Source organism: Rousettus aegyptiacus, unplaced genomic scaffold (genome assembly GCF_014176215.1).
Source record: "Rousettus aegyptiacus isolate mRouAeg1 unplaced genomic scaffold, mRouAeg1.p scaffold_m13_p_2, whole genome shotgun sequence".
NCBI lineage: Eukaryota > Metazoa > Chordata > Mammalia > Chiroptera > Pteropodidae > Rousettus > Rousettus aegyptiacus.
In genome coordinates this window covers 115,112,239-115,136,817 of record NW_023416295.1, presented here as the reverse complement: position 1 = coordinate 115,136,817, position 24,579 = coordinate 115,112,239, and the positions used below count along the sequence as shown (strand labels likewise).

The 24,579-nt window shown below is 34.9% G+C and overlaps 1 protein-coding gene and 1 pseudogene across 4 annotated transcripts in view; one reads left to right on the top strand and one right to left on the bottom strand.

The window, feature by feature from the left end:
- Positions 1–3,280: 3,280 nt before the first annotated feature.
- Positions 3,281–24,579, top strand: part of TBC1D15 (TBC1 domain family member 15) — a 57,378-nt gene continuing 36,079 nt past the window's right edge. Inside the window, exons 1-4 of one of the 4 annotated variants that reach the window (XM_016148376.2) lie at positions 3,281–3,390; positions 17,798–17,896; positions 18,318–18,392; positions 23,813–23,951. In XM_016148376.2, the coding sequence (XP_016003862.1) occupies positions 3,358–3,390; positions 17,798–17,896; positions 18,318–18,392; positions 23,813–23,951 (346 nt within the window). In that variant the 5' untranslated portion in view covers positions 3,281–3,357. Of the gene's footprint in view, positions 3,391–3,584; positions 3,606–17,797; positions 17,897–18,317; positions 18,393–23,812; positions 23,952–24,579 lie in introns of those variants that run through there. The other 3 variants (XM_016148375.2, XM_036236505.1, XM_036236504.1) reach the window with 3 other exon arrangements.
- LOC118614358 lies at positions 18,496–18,614 on the bottom strand (annotated as a pseudogene).

The window sequence follows — 24,579 nt, the reverse complement described above, 5'->3', positions numbered from 1 at the left end:
GAGATACCTGGAGAGACTATCTCTAAAGTCTTGCCCAGGTCAAAATTTTCTTTACAGTACTTAAGATTTTTTTTTTATATCATATGACTTTTTGAATGATGTTATAGTTAGTAAATGATTGTATAGTTCATAGGTATGAACTTAACTATAAAATTACTCCCATAATAAGTTATTATTTTCTTTTAAGTTATAGAGAACTCAATGATTTTATTTACATTAAATTTATATGCATGCTGCTTGAGAAACCTGTCCACTTGTTATAAGTGTAATATGATTATTTTCCTTATAGTAAGAAACTAAAACACAAAACAGACTATATTGAAATGCCAACCTTGTTTCTTCCCTTTGGATATAGACAGAGGATACTATTGAAGTAAAATCGTCTCTTTCCTCTTAAAGGTAAAGTGTAATTGCTATTTCTAAACAGGGAATTGATTTAAATTATTTGTTAAACAAACCCTTATTTAATGTTTACTATGGATCATTCATTTGTGTCAGCTGTGGTGGTCACAGAAGTGAAAATCACATTCTCTGCCTTCCAAGAATTAATAGCCTAGTAGGGAAAGGAAGGCAATTCAGCAAACAGTGTATTTTACAGTGTGAGACCATAGGAATGCGGAAATGGAGCTTCTGTAATTGACGTCTGCTTGGGCTTACCTAGCAGCCACTTCCCCTTTTTTTCTTCTGGAATGGTTCCTGGATTTTTCTCTGGAAATTACCCTTTCTCTTATTCCATGTACTTTGACTGGAGCTGTGGGAATATAATTTAAATATGGCTAATCAGAACATTGTATACTTTGGGCCACAGAGACTAGCTCAGGGATGGTCACTATGATCCAAGGCAAGCAATCTACTACAGTCAGAAGCAATCTTGGAATGCAGCATGGCATATTCAGGGAACATTCAGACATTTGGCTATGGTTGGAGAATTGGGTCTAAGAGGGGAAAGTTGGGAGATAAAATTAAACTGATGGGCAGGAACAGTTTATGAAAGAACTTGTATGCTATGTTGGAGAATTTGAATTCTTTCCTGAAGAGATGGGAAGGTCTTAAGGGATTTTAAGCATGGAGTTCAAATGGTCACATCATGCTTTAGAAAGACATATCTGATAGGGATACAAATTATGGGTTAGGTGGAAGATGAAGCAGAAAGAGAGGGAATAAATTAAGATGCCATCAAATTAATTAGTTATCCAAACCAGAAGTAATGAGAGACCGGAACCATGGGAGTAGTAGTGGGGATAAGAAAAAGAGACATTGTGGAAGTGTTACCCAGGAGTTCTCCAGAACATACATCAGAAAGCAGAATCATGATAGTAACACTTTACTGGAGAAATTGTTTTGATTGCATCTTTAGTTCAGCAAAGGTAGTAATTTTCAGAAAACAAAAGCAAAATATGTTTCATTTATGACTATGCTTCCCAAAGTTTAATGTGCACACCAATTACCTGAGGAATCTTAAGATACAGCTTTTGATTCAGTAGTTCTGGGGTGGGACTTGAGATTTTACATTTCTAACAAGCTCCCAGGTGATGCTGGTGGTGCTGGTCTGCAGACTATGAGTAGCAAAGATTTAGAATTTTGGGGGGTGTGAGTTGGTCATTCAAATAAAAGGTCCAGTAGGCAGTAGATGTAGGTTCTAGGCTTTAGGAAAGAAAGAGACTTGGGCTGGAGATATTTGGTATTCATCAGTACATAGGAGGTGTTGATACCAGAAAATGAAGATAATGGCCCAGGAAATGTGTTCGGGGGAAAAAAATAAAAGAAATCCAAGGATAGCCCATGGCAGCACTAGCATATAGGAAACATTTAGTGGATGAAGTTTAAGAACATGAATTAGTGGATGAATCTAGGGTGCCAAACTTTAATTCACAAACATATTATAGAAATAATAGTTACCATTGGTTGAGTATCCTATACCTGGTACTTTACGTAATGGCTTCAACTTTCCTCCAAAACACAGGTGTAAGAAATGCAATATTAAAAATTTTCTCTAACATCCCATTACTCTGAGCAGTGGAAAACTTAATCTGGGTCATTATTAGGGCTCCACAAACCCCACCAGGGGTGGCATGAAGCTTCCAGGGGTCTGATTTAGTCCATTAGATTTGAGGAAGGCCCTCCAGTCCTCACTAAATTTTGGCTACTGTTAACATGCCATTTTTCCAGCTCATTTATCTGTCACAGATGAGCTGCTTTGCTGATTAAGTGCCAAGCTTGGGCATGGAGTCGTGGTCATGGTTAGAATTTCTGATGCCTAGTGTGCAGCCTCCTCAGTGGTGCTGCACATTAACTCCCAACCAAGGATTGCCACCTCCCTAACTCCTAAGGTTCCTGATAGTCACAGAACCTGCAACCATTTTTTGTTATTCCCGTTCGTAGTGATTTACTCATTTAACTTCCAAAGCCTCTGATCTCTCTTCATTGTGTGAAGAGAGAAGTACCTCAAAGGACAAAGGTGTTTTGGTTACAAGGGGCCTTTTATTCGGCCCAAGGGCAAGGAAAGTCCCAGATCTTGTGCCAGAGCTGGGGTGGAGGGTAGGGATGGGGAAGGTAGTATTCAATTATTTTCTGACGTTTTTGTTGCACTGAGAACAAAACAAATTAATATCATACTATCTTAACAAATCACCATATCACACATCATCACAAGAGATCCCTATAACTACCCCAGGGGTAATTCTCATTTTACATCCGGAAGCTCAGATGATTTTAGAAACTTGTTTCAAGTCATTAAGCTATGTGCCTTGGTCTCTGGAGCAGCAGGGGTGTGGTTTTATTGCAGTTCTTATCAAAAAAACCTTGCTAACGTCATGTGTGAGTGGCAAGGGCCGGACTCAAATTCAGAAGCTTCACAAAGAGCAGAAAAGTGTGTGTGCGTGCGCGCGCTCAGTTGGAGAGCTGGGATTCCTTTAATCTTCACTACAGCCCACTATCTCAATTTTACAAATGAGAAACAGGCTGAACGTGGAAGCGACTTGCCTATGGCCACAAAGCCGGGAGCATGTTTCCTGGTTCCCACTATAGTGTTCTTAGGAAACAAGTGGCCTGCGGACGGATGAGTCTCGCTCCGCAGTAAACCCCAAGGCAAAAACACTTCAATTTAAGTTCCCTGTTAAGAAAAATACATTGGCACATGCGCCGTGCGCACCAGAGACAACACCCTTGCTACCTCTGAGCCCAACTCAGCACGCTGCAGTACGGTGGCTCCTTCCGCCCCGCCCCTTCACTCCGCGCCCTTCCGGCTACTCCCCGCCCCTTTCCCGCCCGGATATCAGTCTAGTTTTGCCGGATGTTGTTGTGAGTCCGAGAGACACGTGAGACGCTGCTACGTCATCACAAGCACGCGCAGGAAACATGGCGGCGGCGGCGGGTGTTGTAAGCGGGAAGGTAAGTAACGGCTTCGGGGAAGACCCCTGCTTTTTTCAGGGACGAGAGAGGTGCTTTTGCCTTGGAGGCCGGCTGGGGAGGGATGCGAGGGCCTTCTTGTATTAGGAACAGCCTGTGGCGGATGTAGGAGAAGACGACTTGGTAGTGACAGCTGTTTTCCCGAGAATGCCGGCTCGGCCCGGGAATTAGAGACCTGGCTCCTGCTCCAAGGCCAGGTAGGCCTTGGCACGTTCTGGTTTGCCCCACCCCAGAACTGGGGACTTTTATGTGTATTACTTTTTCTAAGAGACAGTTGATTGGTTGCCCAGTTCCTTTCTTTTTTTCTGGCTCACTTTGTTTTTCAGACTTTAGTTCTTTATATTTGCTCTTCTGACTCCAGCCAGAGGCTTTCTCTCTTCCTCTGAGGCGTTAATCTAATTTGCCCCTGCCTTCTCCTCTTCACTCTGGTGAACGCCCTTCGGGGAAGAGCTGATAACAGGTGCTAGGCAGCTGTGCTCTTAAAAGAGCATATTGGACTTTTTTTTTTTTTAAACAGATGGTCAAGTTGGTTGGTGGTTGTCAGCGGTAGGGCATGTATCCAGTGAGAGTTGGAGATTTACACCATCCCGCGTTTGTCTAGGAAGACGTTAGCTATTTCTTAGACGTCTGTATTACATTACCGTGGGAGTGTCTGTGGTGCCTTCTTATGGAGGTGATCAGTGACCCCCAGCTAGTTCGTTAGCAACTAGGATTGAATGGGGAGGAGATTTCTTTGTATAGTACCTATTTACGTTCCGAAGGCACCTCTTAATGCCTGCTCTTTAGGACTATCATGACATGCTGCTGGCAGCATTTCCCATTGCAGGAGTATTTCGTAAACATTTGGGTCTGGTGATGACTCATTTCACACTAAGGACTATTTACTTGTCTCAGGTAGCTTCCTCTGTTCCTTGAGGTTCACTCATTTTTTTTTTTTTTCCTATACTACTCTCTTTAACACATTTTGAATTATTTGGCAGTGTTTTTGGTTTGATGTATGGACTACCAGACTAGGCGGCAGGGTAATACATATGGTCTTGGTTTTGCTGTTACTCTAAAATGTGACCTTGTAATATTGAACAAGCATGTCTTCTCTGCCCTTCATATTCATTTAATCTCCAGAATGGAAGTGGTCCAATTATTATTCTATTGGAATTGCTAGGATTACATAATAAGAACATTAAAAAAAGATGACATACTTCTATATCCTAGCTATTTTAAATTATAGGTTGGTCATTTGTATTATTCACGCTCTGGTCATTTTGTCAGTTTTTGTCGTCAGGGTGGATGCAGATCTACTTGATTCACTACATATTTGAATGTTATCCTGTTTGATTTTCCCTCTGGACTGATCCACTCTAGGAGTTTTCAAGAACGGATCCTCCTTTTGAACTACACTTCCCTCTTTCAGGTGTGGATTGATTTTGAAAGAACTCTTGAGATGATGAAGCAGAGTTGTGAAATGTCAGACTTTTCCACTCTTTCTTTCTAACCTCTACTTTTTATAATCTAACTTCTTAAAATTAGTCTTTTATTTCATAACTTCTTCACCTCATTTATTCGCTCTCATTGTAGATTCACATCCATTTCCCATCACTCCACCTAAACTATTTTTCCATGCTAGACACTGCCCTTCTCCCAAATAATACTATCATGACCCGCAAAACCTTCTTAGTCTTCCCTCAGTAAGTTCAGCTGTAGTTTAATGGCGTCATCATTCATCTAGTTGCATATAAAACAAACTTGGAGATGTCTATTTTATAACAACGTCTAATCATAACCTTATAATCAAGTCCTTTTAAGTTTTACCTTAAAGATGTTTCTTAAATTTGCTGCATCCTCTTAATTCTCAGTGCTTAGTTCATTCAGGCCTTTAAACAAGGCCTCTAGTTTGTCTTTAGTCTTGAATTCTTGGCTTTTTTTCTCCTTGTCTTCAGTCTTTTTGCCCACCACAGTCATCCCTCTACACAACCACTGGAGTTATTTTTCTGATGCACAAATCTGATTGTCTCTTGCCTTAAAAACAAAATGGAAAAAAAAAAATTTTGTTACCGTCAACATTAAAATAGCACTCCAAGTTGGTTAACATGGCATAAAAAGCCATGTTACCTTTCTGGGTTTATCTTATGCTTCCCTACTTCCCAGTCTTTGGGAAAGGGTAGTAGGGAAAAATACATATTAATAAGTGTGCGTATTTGCCTGTATTTACATATCTCCCCTCAACTCCATCCCCAAAAAAGTTCAGCTAAGCCCTGTCTAGTTTAGAAACCTAAGGCAGTGGATGTTAACCAAAGTTCACAAGACTCACATGTGGTACCTTTAAAAAATATCGATGCTGGGCCACAACCCAGGTCTGTTGAATAAGAATCTTGCAGTGTTGATATCTAGGATGTAACTTTTTTAGTAAGTCCACTTTGCTTGTTTTGAACTTTGAGGTAGGAAGTGTTGGAGAAGAGGAAGTTAATGTCACATGGAGAAGCAGTAGAAGATAACAGTCAAGAGCTTGACTCTGGAGCCAAACTAGTTTCAAAAACTAACTTCACGCTTACTTTTGACTTCAGTCAAATAACTTAACCTCTTCTTTGTGCTTCAGTCTCCTCGTCTGTAATATGGGGATGATGATAATACTTTACGAGATTGTTAGGATTAATAAGAAAATATATTAGAACAAAACCTGGCATATAGTAGATACTGTGTAGGTGTATTTCATCATCTTAATTTTTCTGCAAGTTATTGGTTGAGTATGGCAGAATTTTAAAGATTAAGGATATGGCTGTGAATTTCATTTTTGTAGTTACCACTAGTTCTAATTCTCATTGTTATTTTAGGAATGGAAAACTGCCTCGTTTTAGTAGTAGTTTTGATGAATGAAAAATCATCACAATGGGACAGTGGTTAAGGAGATGGAGCTGATTGCCTGGGTTCAGACCCTTGCTCCACTGCTTTTATAGCATTGTTACTTTGGGCAAATTTCTTAACTTTTCTGTGTCCCAGTTTTCTCATTTGTAAAATGGGGAATAATCATTTTTCCATCATGGAGTGGTAGGATTAAATGAGTTAATATTTGTAAAGCATTTAGAATAGTGCCTGGTGTCAATTGCTAAATAAATGTTAGCTGCTATAAGGAAGATCTTTCAGACTGTCTTAAGATTGTAAGGTTATTATTGATATGAAAATAGTTGTTTATTTTTGTCATTTTACACAAAGAGATTAAGGCTGTTTACAAATATAAAAGTCTAGTTATGTAAAATAAATAAGGGGATAAAGGAGGCAAAAGGAAAGTAAATGAAGGTAGGGAAAGTGGATGGAATTGAAGTGCGACTATTAAACTGTATGCTTTAGTGGGCTACAGATTGGCTTTAAGTTTTCTAGCAGCCAAGGTAAAAGAGGACAACCTGATCAATTATAAGATTTATAGGATCTATGGTATGGTAAACTAAAACCAAAAGGAAAACCCCAAAAACTAGTTTATGAAGATTAAACCAAAGCCTCCTGTAGGTTCTTTATGCTATGTAACATAATGAATGTAATTATATGGCATATTGTAACCTTTTTGGTAAGGAAAAAGACCCTGTAATGCTCCTTAGTGTGTTGATGGTTTTTGCCAATGGGTAGTTCAGTAGCTCATTGGATACAGGGTACCAGTTTCATGTATTTAGTTCTCTGATGATTTGACTAAATTCAAGGATAAGTTTTTTGTCAGCATGAGTGTATGGGTTCGGTTTTACATGTATATTGTTTTTCTTAGCTGAGCTTTTGAAAGTGTATTTCAGTTTGATTATAAACCCTAATTCTTGGAGTCCAGCTATTTTTTGTTGCTATTTATGTGCAGAACCGTGTGTTTTAACAGTCAACCAAACAGGGAAAGAGTGACATCCTTTTGGGGACGAAATAGGGACACATCTATAAAGGCCATCCTGCTTCTTTTCTAACAGGTGAACGGAGTTGAATTAATGGACTCAGTTAAATTTACCTATTATAGAGAAGGTGGGAAAAAGGAGACAGCCTGAAATAGAGCCTTATACCCAGAGCTCCTGATGGTTACAGTTTACTTTCATTCATTCAACTTATTTATTAAGGATCTAATTCGTTCTAGGCACTATATTAGGCATTGGGGATACCCCAAAGGGCCTCTTACCTTGGAGCTTATACACTTAAGTTCTTCAGAAGGAACACTTTCATTAACAATCATCCCTTTACTATGTCTAAATAAGAAATGCAGTATGAGTTTCAAGTCCTTGAAGTGGGTGTATTTTTAATGGATATTTGCATTCTGAAGACCTGTAGACTGACTAATCAGGAAGGTAGGCCTGAAATGTTTCATCTACATCTAGCATAGATTTTAGTCCATAGTAGGTATTCAGTGAAGAGGAACAAGTAAGAAGGTAGAGGAAATGAGGGAGGACTAGAGTGAGAGGGACGGGTTCACTGATAACACTCTTGTTTTGGAATTAAAACGTCTTTTATTTCAGTACACTTGCTCTTTCTCTAAGTATCTGTTTTTACTGTGGTTGTATTAGAATTTATTTCTATTGAAAACGACTTGAAAAAATTAGGAGATTAACTTATTTTTTTTTTTTTTAGAGTTTGTTTTGATGGCATTCTTCGTGAGAATTTATTTTGTAGCTTAAATTTGACCCCTTCTAATTCTTTTTAGATATGCTTATTGTCCCGTGAAACCCTTGTGCTTAAGAAAAATAAAGAATAGTCTTGGTATGTAGTATATTTTCCAGGAGAAATTTTCTTTTCCTAGACTAGATCTCGTAACATGGTAGTTACTTTCCCGGTACAGGATACACTATATATACATATATCATCTTTATTTTTCTGGCATTCTTTAACAAATGTTTGAGTACTTTCTGTGTTCTGAGTTCTTTGGATACAAGAGTGGGTAAATACAGACTTTATTCTTGACACAGTACTGTAGTTTGAAATTTTAACAAGTTATTTTACGAATTAATAAAAACATGGGTGTTTTGGAAAGAATTCAAATGTTAAGTCTTTGATGGAACATAGATTCTGGGAGTAGATGAAAATTTATAATGCAGCCTTTTAATTTTCATTTTTTTGTGGGAAGAAATCCTTATGAAATCTATTTGCTATCTCTTATTGTGCAATACTGTAATATATACGTAGTTATTTAGTTCTCATTGTAGTTCCCCAGACTGCTAAATTATACTTGCCCTCCTGACTGACATTGTTTGGCATACTAATGCCCTTAAGAAGCAATTATAGTTCTGCAGCCTGCCCTTCATCAAGAATTTTACTATCCTCAGTATCTCAGTATCTCTCTATATCTCTCTATCTTTACTTTCAGAATTTCTATGGTTTGTTACCCTTAAAAGTACCTGTGTTCTACATTTCTTTAGTTTCGTGATCATTACTGATTAACATATCCCAAATAAAACTCACTGTTTACATTCTTCTGTATTCCCTCCCTGTCTGGATGAATACCTTCATTCACTCAGTTTTGTCCCTGACTCTTCTACTTCACCTCCCACATGTGATCAGTCATGAAGTCCTATCACTTTGACTTTTTAAAAATCTTTCTAAGATCTGCTTTTCCTTATTCCTACTACTGCTGCCTTAGTTCAAGCCACCATGAATCTCTCCCTCCCTGGATTACTGCAGCCGTTCATTCTTGTCTCTGCAGCCATTGTGTTAGAAAAAGGCAAGTCTGACTATGGCATTCCCCTGCTAGAGCTTTCTAATGGCTTTCTAGTAGCGAAAATTGTCTTTAGGATAAATTTACAGGTTTCCAAATTCTTGAGCATGGCCTATAAGACCGAGTATGATCTGATCTGGTTTCTATTGTCTCCAAATTCTTTAGCCTCTACCATCCAATCTGGGTTGCAGCCGTGCACTTAATACTGCTCTCAGTAAAGAACATATACACTCTTCTAGTTCAAATAGCCATTTTTCAGATCTCATCTTGGTTAAGTTTTCCTGATTTCTTATCCTGCCTGAGCCCCTCAAGTCTAGGTTAGATAGCATTTATTAGAGCTAGCTTTGGCAGCTTATTCATATTTCAATGTTGTAACTACCTGTTTTCTTGTCTTAATCTCCACTTAGATTGTAAGTGCTACGAAGGTAGTGACTGAATCTTATTTATACCTAGGAGTATGGTCTATGCCTGGCATATTATAGGCATTCGCTATTTATTTATTGAAGAAATAACTGAAACAGGCCTCATTCAGGATCCTGTATATCACACTTTGCTTTGGCCATTGATTTACTGGTTGACATGACATTGATAGTTTAGTCAGACACTTTTTTCGGTGTGTGTGTGTCTCCACTAATACCTTTATTTCCAGCAACTAGTTTGTGCTCAATAAATATGTCGAATGTATGAACAAAGAAACTTCTAAATCAGATTAGGCAAAATGAGGGTTGTTGGAAGAGTTTGGACCGGCTATTGCTTGTGCTCTTTTGAAGTAGTTAGTAGAAGTTATTTGCAGAGAGATGTAAAACATGTTCCAGGTACACCGAACAGATGCACACACAAAAGGGCACAAGATAATTAGCTTAGCACCACCAAGTGGCAAGTCTTTGAATGCCATTGATAGTTTTTGCTCCCCTGCGAACAGACATTCCACAGTGAAAAATGGTGATTTAAAAGAATTTTTGAGGCAGGATCAACTTTTTTCCTTGGTGAGATATTTCTGCTTATCTACTTCTCTATGGATGTTCACAGTTTAGAACAATTGACTTTCCATGTAGGTTATTTTTTATATATCAGTAAGGTATAATTGACAAGCAAGTTGTACATAGTGTGTAATTGATAACTTTGCTGTATATATACACTATGAACACATCAACACATTTCATGACATTTCTGCTACTCTTAGAGTTTTCTCTCGACTCATTGTAATCTTATAATACCTTCATACTATCCACAGGCGGCCACTGAGCTGCTTTATGTTACTAAAGATTAGTTTGCATTTTTTAGAATTTTATATAAGTGAAATTATATAGTATGTACTTACTCTCTTTGTTTTTTTTTCATTCAGTCTAATTATTTTGAGATTCATTCGTGTTATGTATATCATTGGTATATTCCATTTTATTGCTAGGGTATACTATGATTTATTTAGCCCTTCTCCTAGTGATAATACACATTTGGCTATGACAGATAAAACTGCTGTAAACATTGGTATACAAATCTTTGTTTGGATATATGCTTTCTGTTTTCTTGAGCAGATACCTAGGAGTAGAATGGCTGGGTTGTAGTGTTGGTTTAACATTTTAAGAAACTGCCAAATTATTTTCCTAAATAGATATACCAGTTTTCATTTCCAATCATGGTGTATGAAAGTACCAGTTGCTCCACAACTTCATCATTTGGCATGTTAGTCTTCTTAATTATAGCCATTTATATAGATGAGTAGTATTTCATTATTTTAATTTGCATTTCCTAAATGACTAATGATGTTTAGCATCTTTTCATGTGATTATATGCCATTCCCGTATCTTGGTGAAATGTTCAAACCTTTTGCCCGTTTTATTTTAAACTGCTATTCATTTTCTTCTTATTGAGTTTTGAGAGTTCTTATGTTCTGGATACAAGTCCTTTATTAGACACATAATGTGATTTGCAAATGTATTTTTTGCCTGAGCCTGTCTTTTCATTTGCTTTTTGAAGAGCAGGCGTATTCACTGTTGATGATTTATCAAGTTTTTATGCCATTGGTATCATTTCTAAAAATTTGCCGAATCCACGGCCACAAAGATTATCTTCTATGTTTTCTTAAAAGTTTTGTAGTTTTAGGTTTTACATTTAAATCTGTGGCCCATTTTAATTCAGTTTGGATATGTAGTGCGATGTATGAAGTTTATTTTTTGCACATGGATGTCCAGTTGTTCAAGCACTCTTTGTTAAAAGACTTTCTTTACTGAATTGCAAATTGGTAAATAAATTTACCATATGTGTGTGTGTGTGTTTGTGAACTGTTTCGTATTATCAGTTTGTTTTTCTTCAGTACCACACTTTCTTGGTTACTCTAGCTTTATACTAAGTCTTATAGTCTGGTATGTTAGTATTCCATCGTTATTCTTTTTCAATGCTGATTTGTGTTATTTTAGGTCATTCGAAAATACATACAACTTTTAGAATCAGCTTTTGTTAATATCTCCAAAGAGCCTGTTGGGATTTTGATTGTCATTGCAGTCAATCTAGAGATCAATTTGGGGAGAATGGACATCTTAACAATATTCTTTTGAGTCATGCACATGGCATATTTCTTATTTAATTTAGGTCATTTTTCATTTTTCTCAGAAATGTTTTATAGTTTTCAGTTTAGAGGTCTTGCACCTCTTATCAAATTTATATCTGAGTATCTGATATTTTTTGGTTATTGTAAATGCTATAATTAAAAATCCTACTTTGATTATTGATTGGTATATATAAAAATAGAACTGATTTTTGTATATTGATCTTGAGTCCCTGGATCCTTGTTAAATATGTTCACTAAGTTTAATAGTCTTTATATGGATTCTGTTGGATTTTCTACGTAGACAATGATGTTATCTGCAAATAAATTGTTTTACTTTTTTCCAATCTAGGTTCCTTTTATTTATATTTTATTTGTTTCAGTGTCTAAAACTTCAAGTACAGTATTGAATAGAAGTGGTAAGAGTGAACATACTTACTGTGTTCCTGATCTTAGGAGAAAGCATTTGGTCTTTAAGTATATAATGTCAGCTATGGTGTTTCATAGATACCCTTTATCCAACTGAGGTACTGAGGAAGTTTCCTTCTAGTCCTAATGTGCTGAGAGTTTTTGTCAGAAATGGATGTTGGACTTTGTCAAATGTTTTTCTTGAATCTTTTGAGATTATTATATAGTTCTTTAAAATTTTTTTCACAATAGTGATTTATAGTGATTGATTTTTGAATATTAAACCAACTCCGCTTGAATTTAATTTGCTTAACTTGTGTTCAAAATTTTTTTGTATCTAAGTTCATGAGAGAGATTGGGCTGCAGTTTTATTTTTTTGTAGTTTTTTTTTGAGGGGGGCGGTTCCGAGTTTGGTGTTAGGATAATATTGGCCTCATAGAATAAATTGGGAAGTATTACTCCTTTTCAATTTTCTGGAAGAGTTTGTGTAGGATTGGTATTAAATTTTTTCTTAAATACTTGGCAAAATTCACCAGTAAAACTATATGGGCCTGGACTTTTCTGCGTAGGAAAGTTTTTAACCGCAAATTAAATTTCCTTAATACTGGGTTACTCAGGTTATTTTCAACTTGAGTGAGCTTTGGTAGCTATGTCTCTTAAGGAATTTGTTTTGTCTGAGTTGTTGAATTTACTAGTCTAAATTGTTCATAAATTTTCATAGTATCTTTTTTATATGTGCAAATCTGTAATGATGTTAATGTTCTAATTCCTAATGTTGGTGATTTGTATCTCTTGTTTTTTCCTCATCAGTCCGTCTAGAGTTTTACCATTTTTTTCCTCCTCAATGAACTGGCTTTTGGTTTCATTGACCCTCCTGCCTCTGTTTTTTTCTTTTTTGATTTTATTTCTACTCAATGTTTATTTCTCTTCAGCTTACTTTGAATTTAATTCACATTTCTTTTTCTAGTTTATTAAGATAGAAACTGAGGTCCTTAGTTTGAGATGTTTTTTCTTTTTGCATAGAGGCATGTTGTACTATATATTTCCCACTAAGCACTGTTTCAGTAGCACTGCACAAATTTTAATATGATTTGTTTGCATTTTCAGTTCAAATACTTTCTGTTTTCCCTTTTGATTTCCTCTTTGACTCTTGGGTTATTTGGAAATGTGTTATTAATTTCAAGATAACGTGTGAGCATTCCAAAGATAGTTCTATTACTGATTTATTTATTACTTTATTAATTCTGTGGTCACAAAATATACTTGAGTTCTTTTAAATTTACTGAGATTTGTTTTATGGCCCAAAGTATGATCTATCTTGGTACATGTTTTGTGGACACGTGAAAGAAAGTGTATTTTGCTGTTGTTGGGTGGATTGTTCTGTGTCAGGTCAATTTGGTTGATAGTGTCATTCAAATCTTGTATATTGTTATTGATTTTCTGTCTGTTTTATCAGTTATTGGGAGAGGGGTCTTGAAATCTGTGACTGTAATTGTGGATTTGTCTATAATTTGCAACTTTATCAGTTTGTATTATTTGAAGGTCTGTTATTAGGTGCATAAACATTTAGAATTATTTGTCTTGCATTGACTTTTTTATCATGATGAAATTATCTTTGTACCTGGTTATATTTTGTTTGCTCTGAAATTTACTTTTGTCTGATAGTAACATAGCTATTCTAACTTTCTTTGACTAATGTTAGTATGGTACATTTTTACATCCTTTTATCTTTAACCTGTTTGTGTCTTTATTTTTAAAACTTTTTTTTTTTTTGGTAGCATAGAGTTTAGTCTTACTTTTCTGTACTTCCATTTCTGTTATGACTTTTGTGCTATTTTTGTCATTTTACTTTTGCGTGTATTACAAATCCCATAAACTAAACATATATATATTTATTTACTGATTTATACTTTAAATAAAGAGATTCGATTAACAAGAAGTAAAATATATTTATCCACATAGTTACTATTTTGGATGGCTCTTATTTCTGTGTGTAAATCCAGATTTCCTTCTAGTTTAATTTATTCTGCCTGGCAGACTTCCTTTAACATTTTTTTGTAGTGTGGGTCTGATGGTGATGAAATTTTTTTAGCTTTTATGTCTAAAAGAGAATTTTACCTTCTTTTTTTGAAAGATATTTTCTTTGAGTATAGAATTGTAGGTTAACAGTGTTTTTCTTGCAATACTTGCTCCAAGGAGATAGGAGGAAACTTTGGGGATTGATAGATATGTTTATGACTTGATAGTGATAGTTCATGGATATATACTTAGCCCACACTTAGCAAGTTACAACTTGATAAGTTACATTAAGTATGTGTAGCTTCTTGTATGTTATACCTCAATAAAATTGTTTAAAAAATGATGTTGCTCCATTGTCTTCTAGTCTTAATTGTTTTGAAGAAAATCTGCTGTAATCATTACATGTACCCTTTTCCTCAGACTGTTCTTAAGATTTTCTGTGTTACTAATTTTGTGCAGTTTGATCATTTTATACCTTTATTTAGGCTTTGTTTTGGTGATTCTTGCACTGGAGTTCACTGGGCAGTTTAGCTCTGTAAGTTTATAGTCCATCAGATTTGGAAAAACTTCTGCAATAATTTATTTTTTAAGATTTTTTTTGTTGTTTCTCCCCTCTATCATCTCCTTCAGGTACTTCAATTATATGTAAATAGATCACTTGAACTGTCTTTTCCCTCTCCTTGTGTTTTGTATAGTTTCTGTTGCTGTAACTTCAGGTCCATTATCCTTCTGCAGTGTCTAATCTGCCATTAGCACATTACTGTATTTTTCATTTGAGATGTTGTAATTTTCATCTCTAGAAGTTTAATTCTTTTTTATATTTTTGATGTCTTAATGAGTTCTAACTTTTCTCTAGTGTCTTGAACAGACTTCAGTTATAATGATGCTTTAATAGTTCTCTTTGCTAATCCTATTGTGTCGTTTTGGGTCACATTTTATTGGTTGATTTTGCTCCTTATTATGGGTTATAGTTTTCATGTTTGCATGCTTAGTAATTTGTTTTGTTTACCAGATGTCATATACTGTGGATTTTATCTTGGGTGATAGGTATCGTTTATATTCCTATAAAATATTCTGGAGCTTTATCATAGAAGCGATTTAAGTAATGCGAAAACAATTTTGATACTTTGGGATCTTGCTTTTAAACTTTGTTAGAGGATATCTGCACAGCATTTAAAATGGGACTGATTTTGCCACAGTGCTGATGCATGACTATTCTGAGTGCTCTGCCCAGTATTCTGTGAATTATGAGGTTTCCCACTCTACTGGAAATAGCTCTGTGTGAGCCTCCAGATTATTTCTTCTAATAAATTCAAATGGCTTTTCCAAAAACTCTTTCCTTGGATAGTTTACTGACATACATGCCCTGCTCAGTACTTGCTGCACACTCAGTGACCTCTGCATACCTCTTAAGTTCTCTTTCTGAGTACTTCTCCCTTTTTTGGTACTCTGTCCTGTGAACTTTGAACTGTCTTAGCCTCCCCCAGTTCCCAGCTCTGTGACAACTCAGAGAGACTTTTTCATAAGACGCCCGATACTAATACTTTTACGATATTTTCTGAGCTAGATTAGTTAGGAAACTTAACTTTTTCTTAAATGAAAAAGAGAATAGGCAACACTTGACCAAAATATGTGTGGGGAAGAAAGAGTTGCTTAATGTCCTTCAGTTAGGTGAAGTGTTTCATTCGATTCTTTAGACTTCATTAAAGTTTCAGAATCTCATTAGTATTAATAGTATTACAAAACCTTGGATTGCATTGTTAATGATACTAAACTTTTCTTGGCAAGTGAGTATGCCTTTTTCTACGGTGAGAACTGTGAAATTCTTTGGTTATTCTAATAGCTGAGTCTGGTGAAAATATGCTAAAGTGTAGTTTCTGGATATGTCTCATTTATTTGTCACAAAAGCTTGAGATATAAAGGGGTTTCTTTTCTATAACTTTTCATACTTCCATTTTGTGGCCCCAGATATAATTAACTAGTTCAACCTCCTGTTTTGTGAATTGGTAATTTTGTATTTACTAAAGCAATATGTAGCTATATTTTAACTTTGAAATATTAAAATAAGTTAAAGATATTAACAAAAAACCTACAGTTCCTCTTGTACCTTTACTTATCTTATTCCCTTTTCCAGAAGTAACTCTGTTAACAGCTTAAAGTGTGTTCTTCCAGAACCTAACTTGTTCTATGCATTTTACACAGATATAGAAAAGCTTTTAAAAAACATAAATGTTATCATAACTATAGTTAATTGGTAATTTTTTGTATTTTTAGTTTTATGTGTATATTTGGCCATTTCATCTCCCTCTTTCTTTTGTAACTCCTGAATAGTATTCCTCATAGACAATATCTGAAGATATATTTGATCATTTCCTTCTTTGTGGATAGATTTGTACCTTCCCTTACCTCTTTTTTCCCCCTCCCTCACCTACTCTGGTATAATAAATAATACTATTATTGTGAATATTCTCATTCATATCTTTGTGCACGTGTAAGAATAAATCTGTATGGTTTAAAATGTTTCATCTCTATGCAGACAGTGTAGGATTGTCTCCTACCACTTCCCAACTCATACTGTCCCCAATCTTTGCCTTCTGCTTAATGCTAGTCTGTTGCTTCACAACTGTTTCGTTGAAGGCCCTCTTAGGACTTTGAGATCAGAACTTCTCTTGTTATCTTGACTAGAAAGACTCTTCCTGACATGATTTAAGTCCATATCAGTAGTCGTTAGCATTACATAGGATAGGCCTGAAAAGTACTTTGGGAGCTTTGTAGTGCAGTTTTGTCATTCATCAACTAGAGGGTGATTATGATGGGCTCTGCTATTGCTTGTCTTGCATTGTTGATCCCTGTGCTATTCTGAACAGTGCTGCTATTATATTAATAAAATGTCTACATAAATAGAAAGTACATTGCATTCTAAACTTGCATATGTCAGAAGAACTTAAGTCTAGAATTGACTATTTTTGCTTATTTTCATAATGAAAAATTTTTTAATGATTGAAATGGGTCCCAGGAATGGAATGTTCATTTATAACATTATGCCTATAGAAAATAAAGTTTAATTTTAAATGTTTCATTTTACTTAGGAATTAATTTAAATGTCCCATAGGACATTGTTCAGGGACCATGTTTTAATCATATTCATATACCTGTGGTCTTTTACATACTTTTACATATAGAAGCACTCCGTAAATATTTGTGTGTTTGAACTAGTTTAAACAGTTACTCTTAGAAGTCCTCAACATTACTCTTTAAAATTCCTGTGTTTCTTGAATTTCTATGCTACTGTGCTACAAAAACACCAAAATGCTCTTAAAGTAAAAAGAATGTGCTATTATGGGGTTAGAAATCATTGATCATTATATTTTATCTATTCTTCTTATTGAATATTTTCAGATCCTTTTCCAGTTTGAGCCCAATATTTTGCTTAATGTTTGTCAAAAACATATTTTAACTGAAATTTGTATATTGAGACACATAGCGATTAGCCCGACATCTTTGTTTATGGGGAAGGTTAAGATCGTGATTATCATTAAACCAAAAACTTTTTATGCATAACAAAGCAAACTTCCTTCCACTTTCTTTGTTTGACTTAAGTCTGAATAGTATTTAAATAATACATTTATATATAAAATAATCAGAAACGTGGTTCAGAAATTATAGGAAAACATGTCTTAATTTTTTTTTAACAAATGTTAAAATAGTACTGAATAAAAATTGTGTGATTAATCTTATTTTTTCTGTTCTAGATTATATATGAACAAGAAGGGGTTTATATTCATTCGTCTTGTGGAAAGACTAATGACCAAGACAGCTTGATTTCAGGAGTATTACGTGTTTTAGAAAAGGTATGTTTCTAGTAAATGATTTAATAAAAATTATTCATGGTAGTGGCTCATTTTGGCATTATCAGCAAGTATGAGTTTCATATGTAAGATAAAATTATGTAATTGAATAGTGGTTGTAAATTTAACATGGAAATGATGTTAGGAACAAAATGCTTTAGTTAAATCGGTAAAATGACATGGAATATTTAAAAACTCATAAAAGTTACAGTAATACATTTTTTAATAATGAAAAATAAGCAGAATTTAAAAATCTATATGATATTGGTTGTCAGATAGTGGTTTACATATGATAGTGCATATATAGAGTGCTAATATGTAAGGTTAAAAATTTTATTTTGGGTTTGGGTTCAGAGTTAAAAATAGTTTACTATAAATGTAAGATATTACTGAATAGTAAACATATTTCATAATTTTTTTCTAGGATGCTGAAGTGATAGTGGACTGGAGAGCATTGGATGATGCCTTAGACTCTTCTAGTATTCTCTGTGCTGGAAAGGTATTTAAGAAAAAAAAAATGTATCATTAAAGAAATGCCATTAAAAAAGAGCTTTATTGAGATATAATTCATATACATGAAATTCACACTTTTTTTTTTTAAACGCCTACAGCACCTGGTATTCCTAGGTGGTCTCCTATTCAAGTACTAACCAAGCCCGACCCTGCTTAGCTTCTGAGATAAGACGAGATCAGGTACATTCAGGGTGGCATGGCCATAGACAAAATTTACACTTTAAAATGTTTAATTCAGTAGTATTAGTGTATTTATAGTGTTGTGCAGCTATCACCAATATCTAATTTTAGAACAGTTTCATCAGTCCTTTTCTCTTAATTCGCATTGAAACTCTGGCTTAGTTGTCCATTTCTTCTCAAAGTATTTAATCATACAAATGATCTTCTAATTTCATTTTCATAGGCATTTCTTCCAGGATCTTACATGTGTCATTCTGAACTGGTTGCTCTTTTGGTTTATTACGCAGAAATTATCCTGGGGATTCTTTTTTCCTCTTTCCCACTATTTTAATCTCCATTTTCTATATCCTATACTGTTATCTATGTATTTTGGTTTATTCCCTTGTTTTGGTGCAGTTCCAGTGCTTCCTGAGAAAAAGGGTGCATGAGGACAAAAAAATTTTCTTTTTAGATTTTTCTATCTTTATTCTGAATTGATAGCTTGGCTGGCATAGAATTACAGTTTGAAAATAGATTTTCCCATATATTTTTGGAAGTTATAGTCCTGATTTGTCTGGTTTTTCTTTATTAATGTTAAGTCTAACAGCTTATTCTAATTGCTGATCTTTTGTATGTATTGTACCTCTTTAGAATCTTTTAGGGTTGTCTTTTTGTTTCTAATGTCCTTGATGTCCTGGTAGTATGCCTTTGTGATCTTTTTTATCCATTTTGTTGGGTACTTGATAGGCCCTTTTAATATGGGAACTCTTGTCTTTTAGTTCTTAGAAAATGTTCTTGAGTTATTTCAATGATGATTTCTTTTTTTCTACTTTATGGAACTCTAAGATCTGGACTGGTCTGTAATTTTAAAAAATACATTCTTTCTTATTTTCTAATTGTTTGTCTTTGTGTTTGTGTGGGTATACTGTCTTCTAGGAAATTTCTTCAGTTCTACCAGTTCTTCTATTGCCTTTTTCATTTTTGTTATATTTTTAATTTCTAAGATTTTATTTTTGAGTGTCCCCCTCTTTAAATATAGCATGCTGTTAAACAAATTTAATGTATCCCCCATCAAAATCCCATTGGCATTTTTTAATGAAAAAGAACAAAAAATCAGATTTGTATGGAGGCACAAAAGACCCCAAATTGCCAAAGCCATCCTGAAAAAAAAGGAACAAGGCCGGAGCATCACTGTGCCAGACTTCAATGCAACAACAATCAAAATGGCACGGTATTGGCAACAAAACAGACACATGGACTAGTGGAACAGAATCGAGAGTCCAGAAGTAAACCCATATTTATATGGGCAAATAATTTTTCACAAAGAAGCCAAAAACATACAATGGAGAAAGGAAAGCTGCTTCAGTAAATGGTGCTGGAAAAACTGGAAAGCCACCTTAAAAAGAATGAAACTAGACTGTTTTCTATCACCACACACCAAAATTAACTCAAAATGGATTAAGGACCTGAATATAAGACCTGAAACAATAAAATGCATAGAAGAAAACATAGGAACCAAACTCAAGGACCTTGGACTTAAAGAGGATTTTATGAATTTGACCTCAAAAGTAAGGGAAGTAAAAGCTAAAATAAATGAATGGGAGTACATCAAACTATAAAGCTTCTGCTCAGCAAAAGAAATTGTCAACAAGGTAAAGAGACAACCATCTGAATGGGAAAATATATTTGCAAGCAACGCCTCCGATAAGGGCCTAATAGCCAAAATATATAAATAACTCATATAACCTCAGTAACAATTAAAAAGCAAATGATCCAAGCAAAAAATGTGCAGACGACCTGAACAGACACTTTTCCCTAGAGGCCATACAAATAGCCAACAAATATTGGAAAAGATGCTCAAAATCGCTAGCTATTAGGGAAATGCAAATCAAACTACAGTGAGCTACCATCTCACACCTGTTAAAATAGCTATAATTAACAGGACAAGTAATAACAAATGTTGGAGGAGATGCGGAGTAAAAGGAATCCTCATACACTGCTAATGGGACTGCAAATTGGTATAGCCACTATGGAAAATGGTATGGAGGTTCCCCAAAAAACTAAGAAGTGATATACCATATGATCCAGCAATCCCTCTACTGAGTATTTACCCCAAAGACTTGAAAACCCATATCCAAAAAGATGTTCGCACTTCGTCGTTTATAGCAGCATTATTCACAGTGGCCAGGACATGGAAGCAGCCAAAGTGTCGTACGATAGATGATTAGCTAAAGAAGCTGTGGTACATATATACAGTGGAATATTACTCAGCCTTAAGAAGAGACGAAATACTTCAATTTGCAACAACGTGGATGGATCTCGAGATAATCATGCTAAGCTAAATAAGCCAGACAGAAGAAGTTGAAAACCACATGATGTCACTTATATGTAGGTTATAAACATAAAAGGAACAAATGATTAGGATAGACAAACAGAGACTCATGGACACGGACTATATAGACTAGTGGTTACTGGTGGAGTGGGGAGCGGGGGGTAGATGCAGTAAAGGGGGTTAAATACAGAGTTTAGGGGGAGAGCGAAGTGAGGAAAGGGGATCAAATATATGGTAGCTGAAGGAAACTGGACTTTGGATGGTAAACAATAGAATATACAGATGACAAATGACAGTGTACACTTGAAAATTATATAATTGTATTAAACAATATTACCCCAATAAACAATTAAAAATCAAAAAAAAATATATACCATGCTGTTTGTGGATGTAATATCCTTATTTCTGTGGAGTTCAAGGATAGTTTTTTAGATGTTTCATCTTTATATAGTCTTCTTTCTCTAATTGACTTTTTCCCCTGTGTTTCATTTGGACTTTGTCTTTTGTGTAAACATTTGCCTTTCATGTTTGGTGATCTTTATAGTGTTGTGCTCATACTTAACTGTAAACACAAAAAAGTGATTATACTCTCTCTTGGTATGGGTAGACTGGGTAATAGTTGGGACTTAGGGTAACCCAGCTAGACTGCTTTCTTGGGGAATCCTTCATGCTGAAATGTAAGTTTTTATTTTGGGCTAATTGTTTTCCAGAGAAGCTTGCAGATTTCTACTGAGTAGAGGAGGAGAGCTGGGAGTCTTGCCAACTCATTATGTCGATGGACTTTCAATTAATTCTGTTTTTAGTGTGTTATTCCTTTGCTCAATGTGCTTAATTTCTCCTGATCCAGTGATAATCTATTTTATCTTCTCTAATAGTAAACCTCTAAACTTTTTTTCAGTGGTCTTGTTCAGCTTGCCCTTCATCCTAATTTCCAAAAATACTTGATATACCAATTTCAAACCTTTGTGTGGAGTGAGATTCTGTAGATTAGGGGTCCCCAACTCCTGAGCTGTGGACTGGAACTGGTCCATGGTCAATTAGGAACTGGGCCACACAGCAGGAGATGAGTGGTGAGTGAAGCTTCATCTGTATTTGCAGCTGTTCTTTAGAGCTGGCATCACTGCCTCAGCTCCACCTCAGATTATCAGGGTTTAGATTGTAATAAGAGCACTGGTCCCTGGTGCCAGAAAAGTTGGGGACTGCTGCTGTAGATGCTTATCTTTCTCCACTAGTCATAGTAGAGTTGGTGGTGATGGTGGTAAGGGTTACATTTTTTAAAATTGGGCAAACATGGAGGGCTCCCTAATAACATTTGAGGAAACAGGAGGGAAAAACACTCTACTTTATAATTTCATTCATTCAGTTTTCCTTTCTTCAGTCTGTTTCTATTCTTTCTTCTTAACTTTTCTTGTGCCTTTATCATGCAGTCCTGTTCCTAAAAATTTCCTTTTTACCTTTTTTAAAAAGAATGACACAGTACACGAATATTTTATTGTTGTAAAAATTCAGATAACAAAGTTGAAGTCCTGCTTGATTAGAACCCCATCTCTCATCTGTCCCTGTTTAGTGCATCTTTTCAGACTTTTATCTTTACACTTTTCCTTTCCCTCCCTCACATCCTACTTTTTTTTCTGTGTGTTTCTAATTGCATATGCTTGATAGGGTTGTTATACTGCATACATTATATCACAACATTTGTTTTATTTACTATTATGTACTGAATGTATGCATAAATGTTAACATATCAGTTTTTAAACTACTGCCTAGTATTTCATTGACTACCCTCTAGTTTATTTACTCATTTCTTCATTGATGGATATTAGGGTATTTCTAATTTTTCACTTTTACAGACAATTCTGTAATGAAAATCTTGTATGTGCCTCTTTGAATACCTGTGTATTTTTCTGGAGTAGATGATGAAATGAAGTATTGTGGTGAAACACATGCATATTTTAAATTTTAATAAATTTGGCTAAATTGCCCTTTTGCTGTCAGTACTAATGATGAGCACTGTTATCATAGTGTGAAATAGCATTTCCTCAGGCTCTTTTATTTTTATATTTTAATTGAATGGGGCCAAAAATTGAAATTCATTTAAACTTGCTTTTCTTTGGTTTTGAAGTTGGGCATCTTTGTAATTTGTCACTTCATATTTCTTCTCTTATTTGCTTGTTTATATCATTTGCTTATTAGTCTCTTTTGATATTTGTAGATTTCTAAATAAATTGTTATGAGCTGTTTTTATGTTCTTGATTTTTTTTTTTTTAAGTCATCTACCATGTATTTTGGAAGCTTTTCACCCAGTCTTGCTTATCTTTTACTTCTTCATGGTATATTCTGTTGTATAAGTTAAACTTTTTGATTTAGTCACATTATTGACATTGCATTTTAGACTTTGGTTTTATTTTCTTTTAATATAAAAAGTTCTATGGAACTATATACATGTAGATATATTACTTGTAGGCTTTAGCTAATTTTGACAGAAATATGTAACCAGTAGTGGCTTAAATTAAGTAGCCACCATTGGCTGTTTTCCTCAAATAACCAGAAATCTGGAAGTGCGGAGCTATTTACAGTCGTTCTCTTGCTTTTTCTTAATTAGTTATAAGATGGCTCCATAGCTTCATTGAAAGCAGGAAAAGGGAGAAAGGGGTGGGCCTTTGTTAGGAAAGCAAAAGCATTCCAGAAGCCCTACAGTTGACTCTCATGAATCTCATATACAACATGAACTGCAAGGGAATCTGGGTAAGCTTTACTTTTCGGTAAAGATGGGCAAGGGAAAGGATGATAGGAAACAGTGTCCCGTTTTTCCATTTGCTACAATAAACTTTATGTAGATGCTGAGAAGATATTATTGATTGAAATTGAATTCTAGTTTTAGTCCTTAAATACTTTATATGTTATAATTATTTTAGGACTCCAGTTCAGTTGTAGAATGGACCCATGCGCCAAAAGAAAGAGGTCATCGAGGAGCGGAACATCTGAACAGTTACGAAGCAGAGTGGGACATGGTTAATACAGTTTCATTTAAAAAGAAACCACATACCAATGGAGGTATGAATTAAAATTTTCAAAATCTTAAATTAGTTTGCTACAATATAAACAAAAAGTGCAAAGAAAGTTCTTTAATGTTCCTCAGTAAAGAAGGATGCTTTGGTGCTTTTGATACATATCACTCATATTTTAGTTAGCTTTTTGTTCTGTTGGTTGTGCCTTTATAAAAAAGCCTTTAAAAATACCTTTTCTGTTTCGTAGTTAATGGCAGAAAATAGAAACACTTTAGAAAATTGCTTCTCATACACATTTTTCTTAACCTAGTAGAAAAAAAAAAATTATTTCATCCTGAGGGGGAGATGGAGTATAGCATTAAACCATCTTGTTCTAATTTCAGTGTTTACTGGGATCTTCACAGCTCATTGCAGTCTCTTCTTTATATATGTTCAGTGACCAGTCTTTTTTTTTTTTTTTTATTAACACGCACACACACACACCTGTATTTGCTATGTAGTAATTATCTACATGTAGGTAACAAGAAAGAAGCAAGCTAACAGTCTGATAGAACATACATACTACCTCAAATGTGATCTGGCTACCTGCGATGTGGCCAGCTTGTTTGTGATCTCTTTTAAAAATATTAAATGCTTTTTTTTTTTTTTTTAAATTGATTTGTGTTTTATATCTA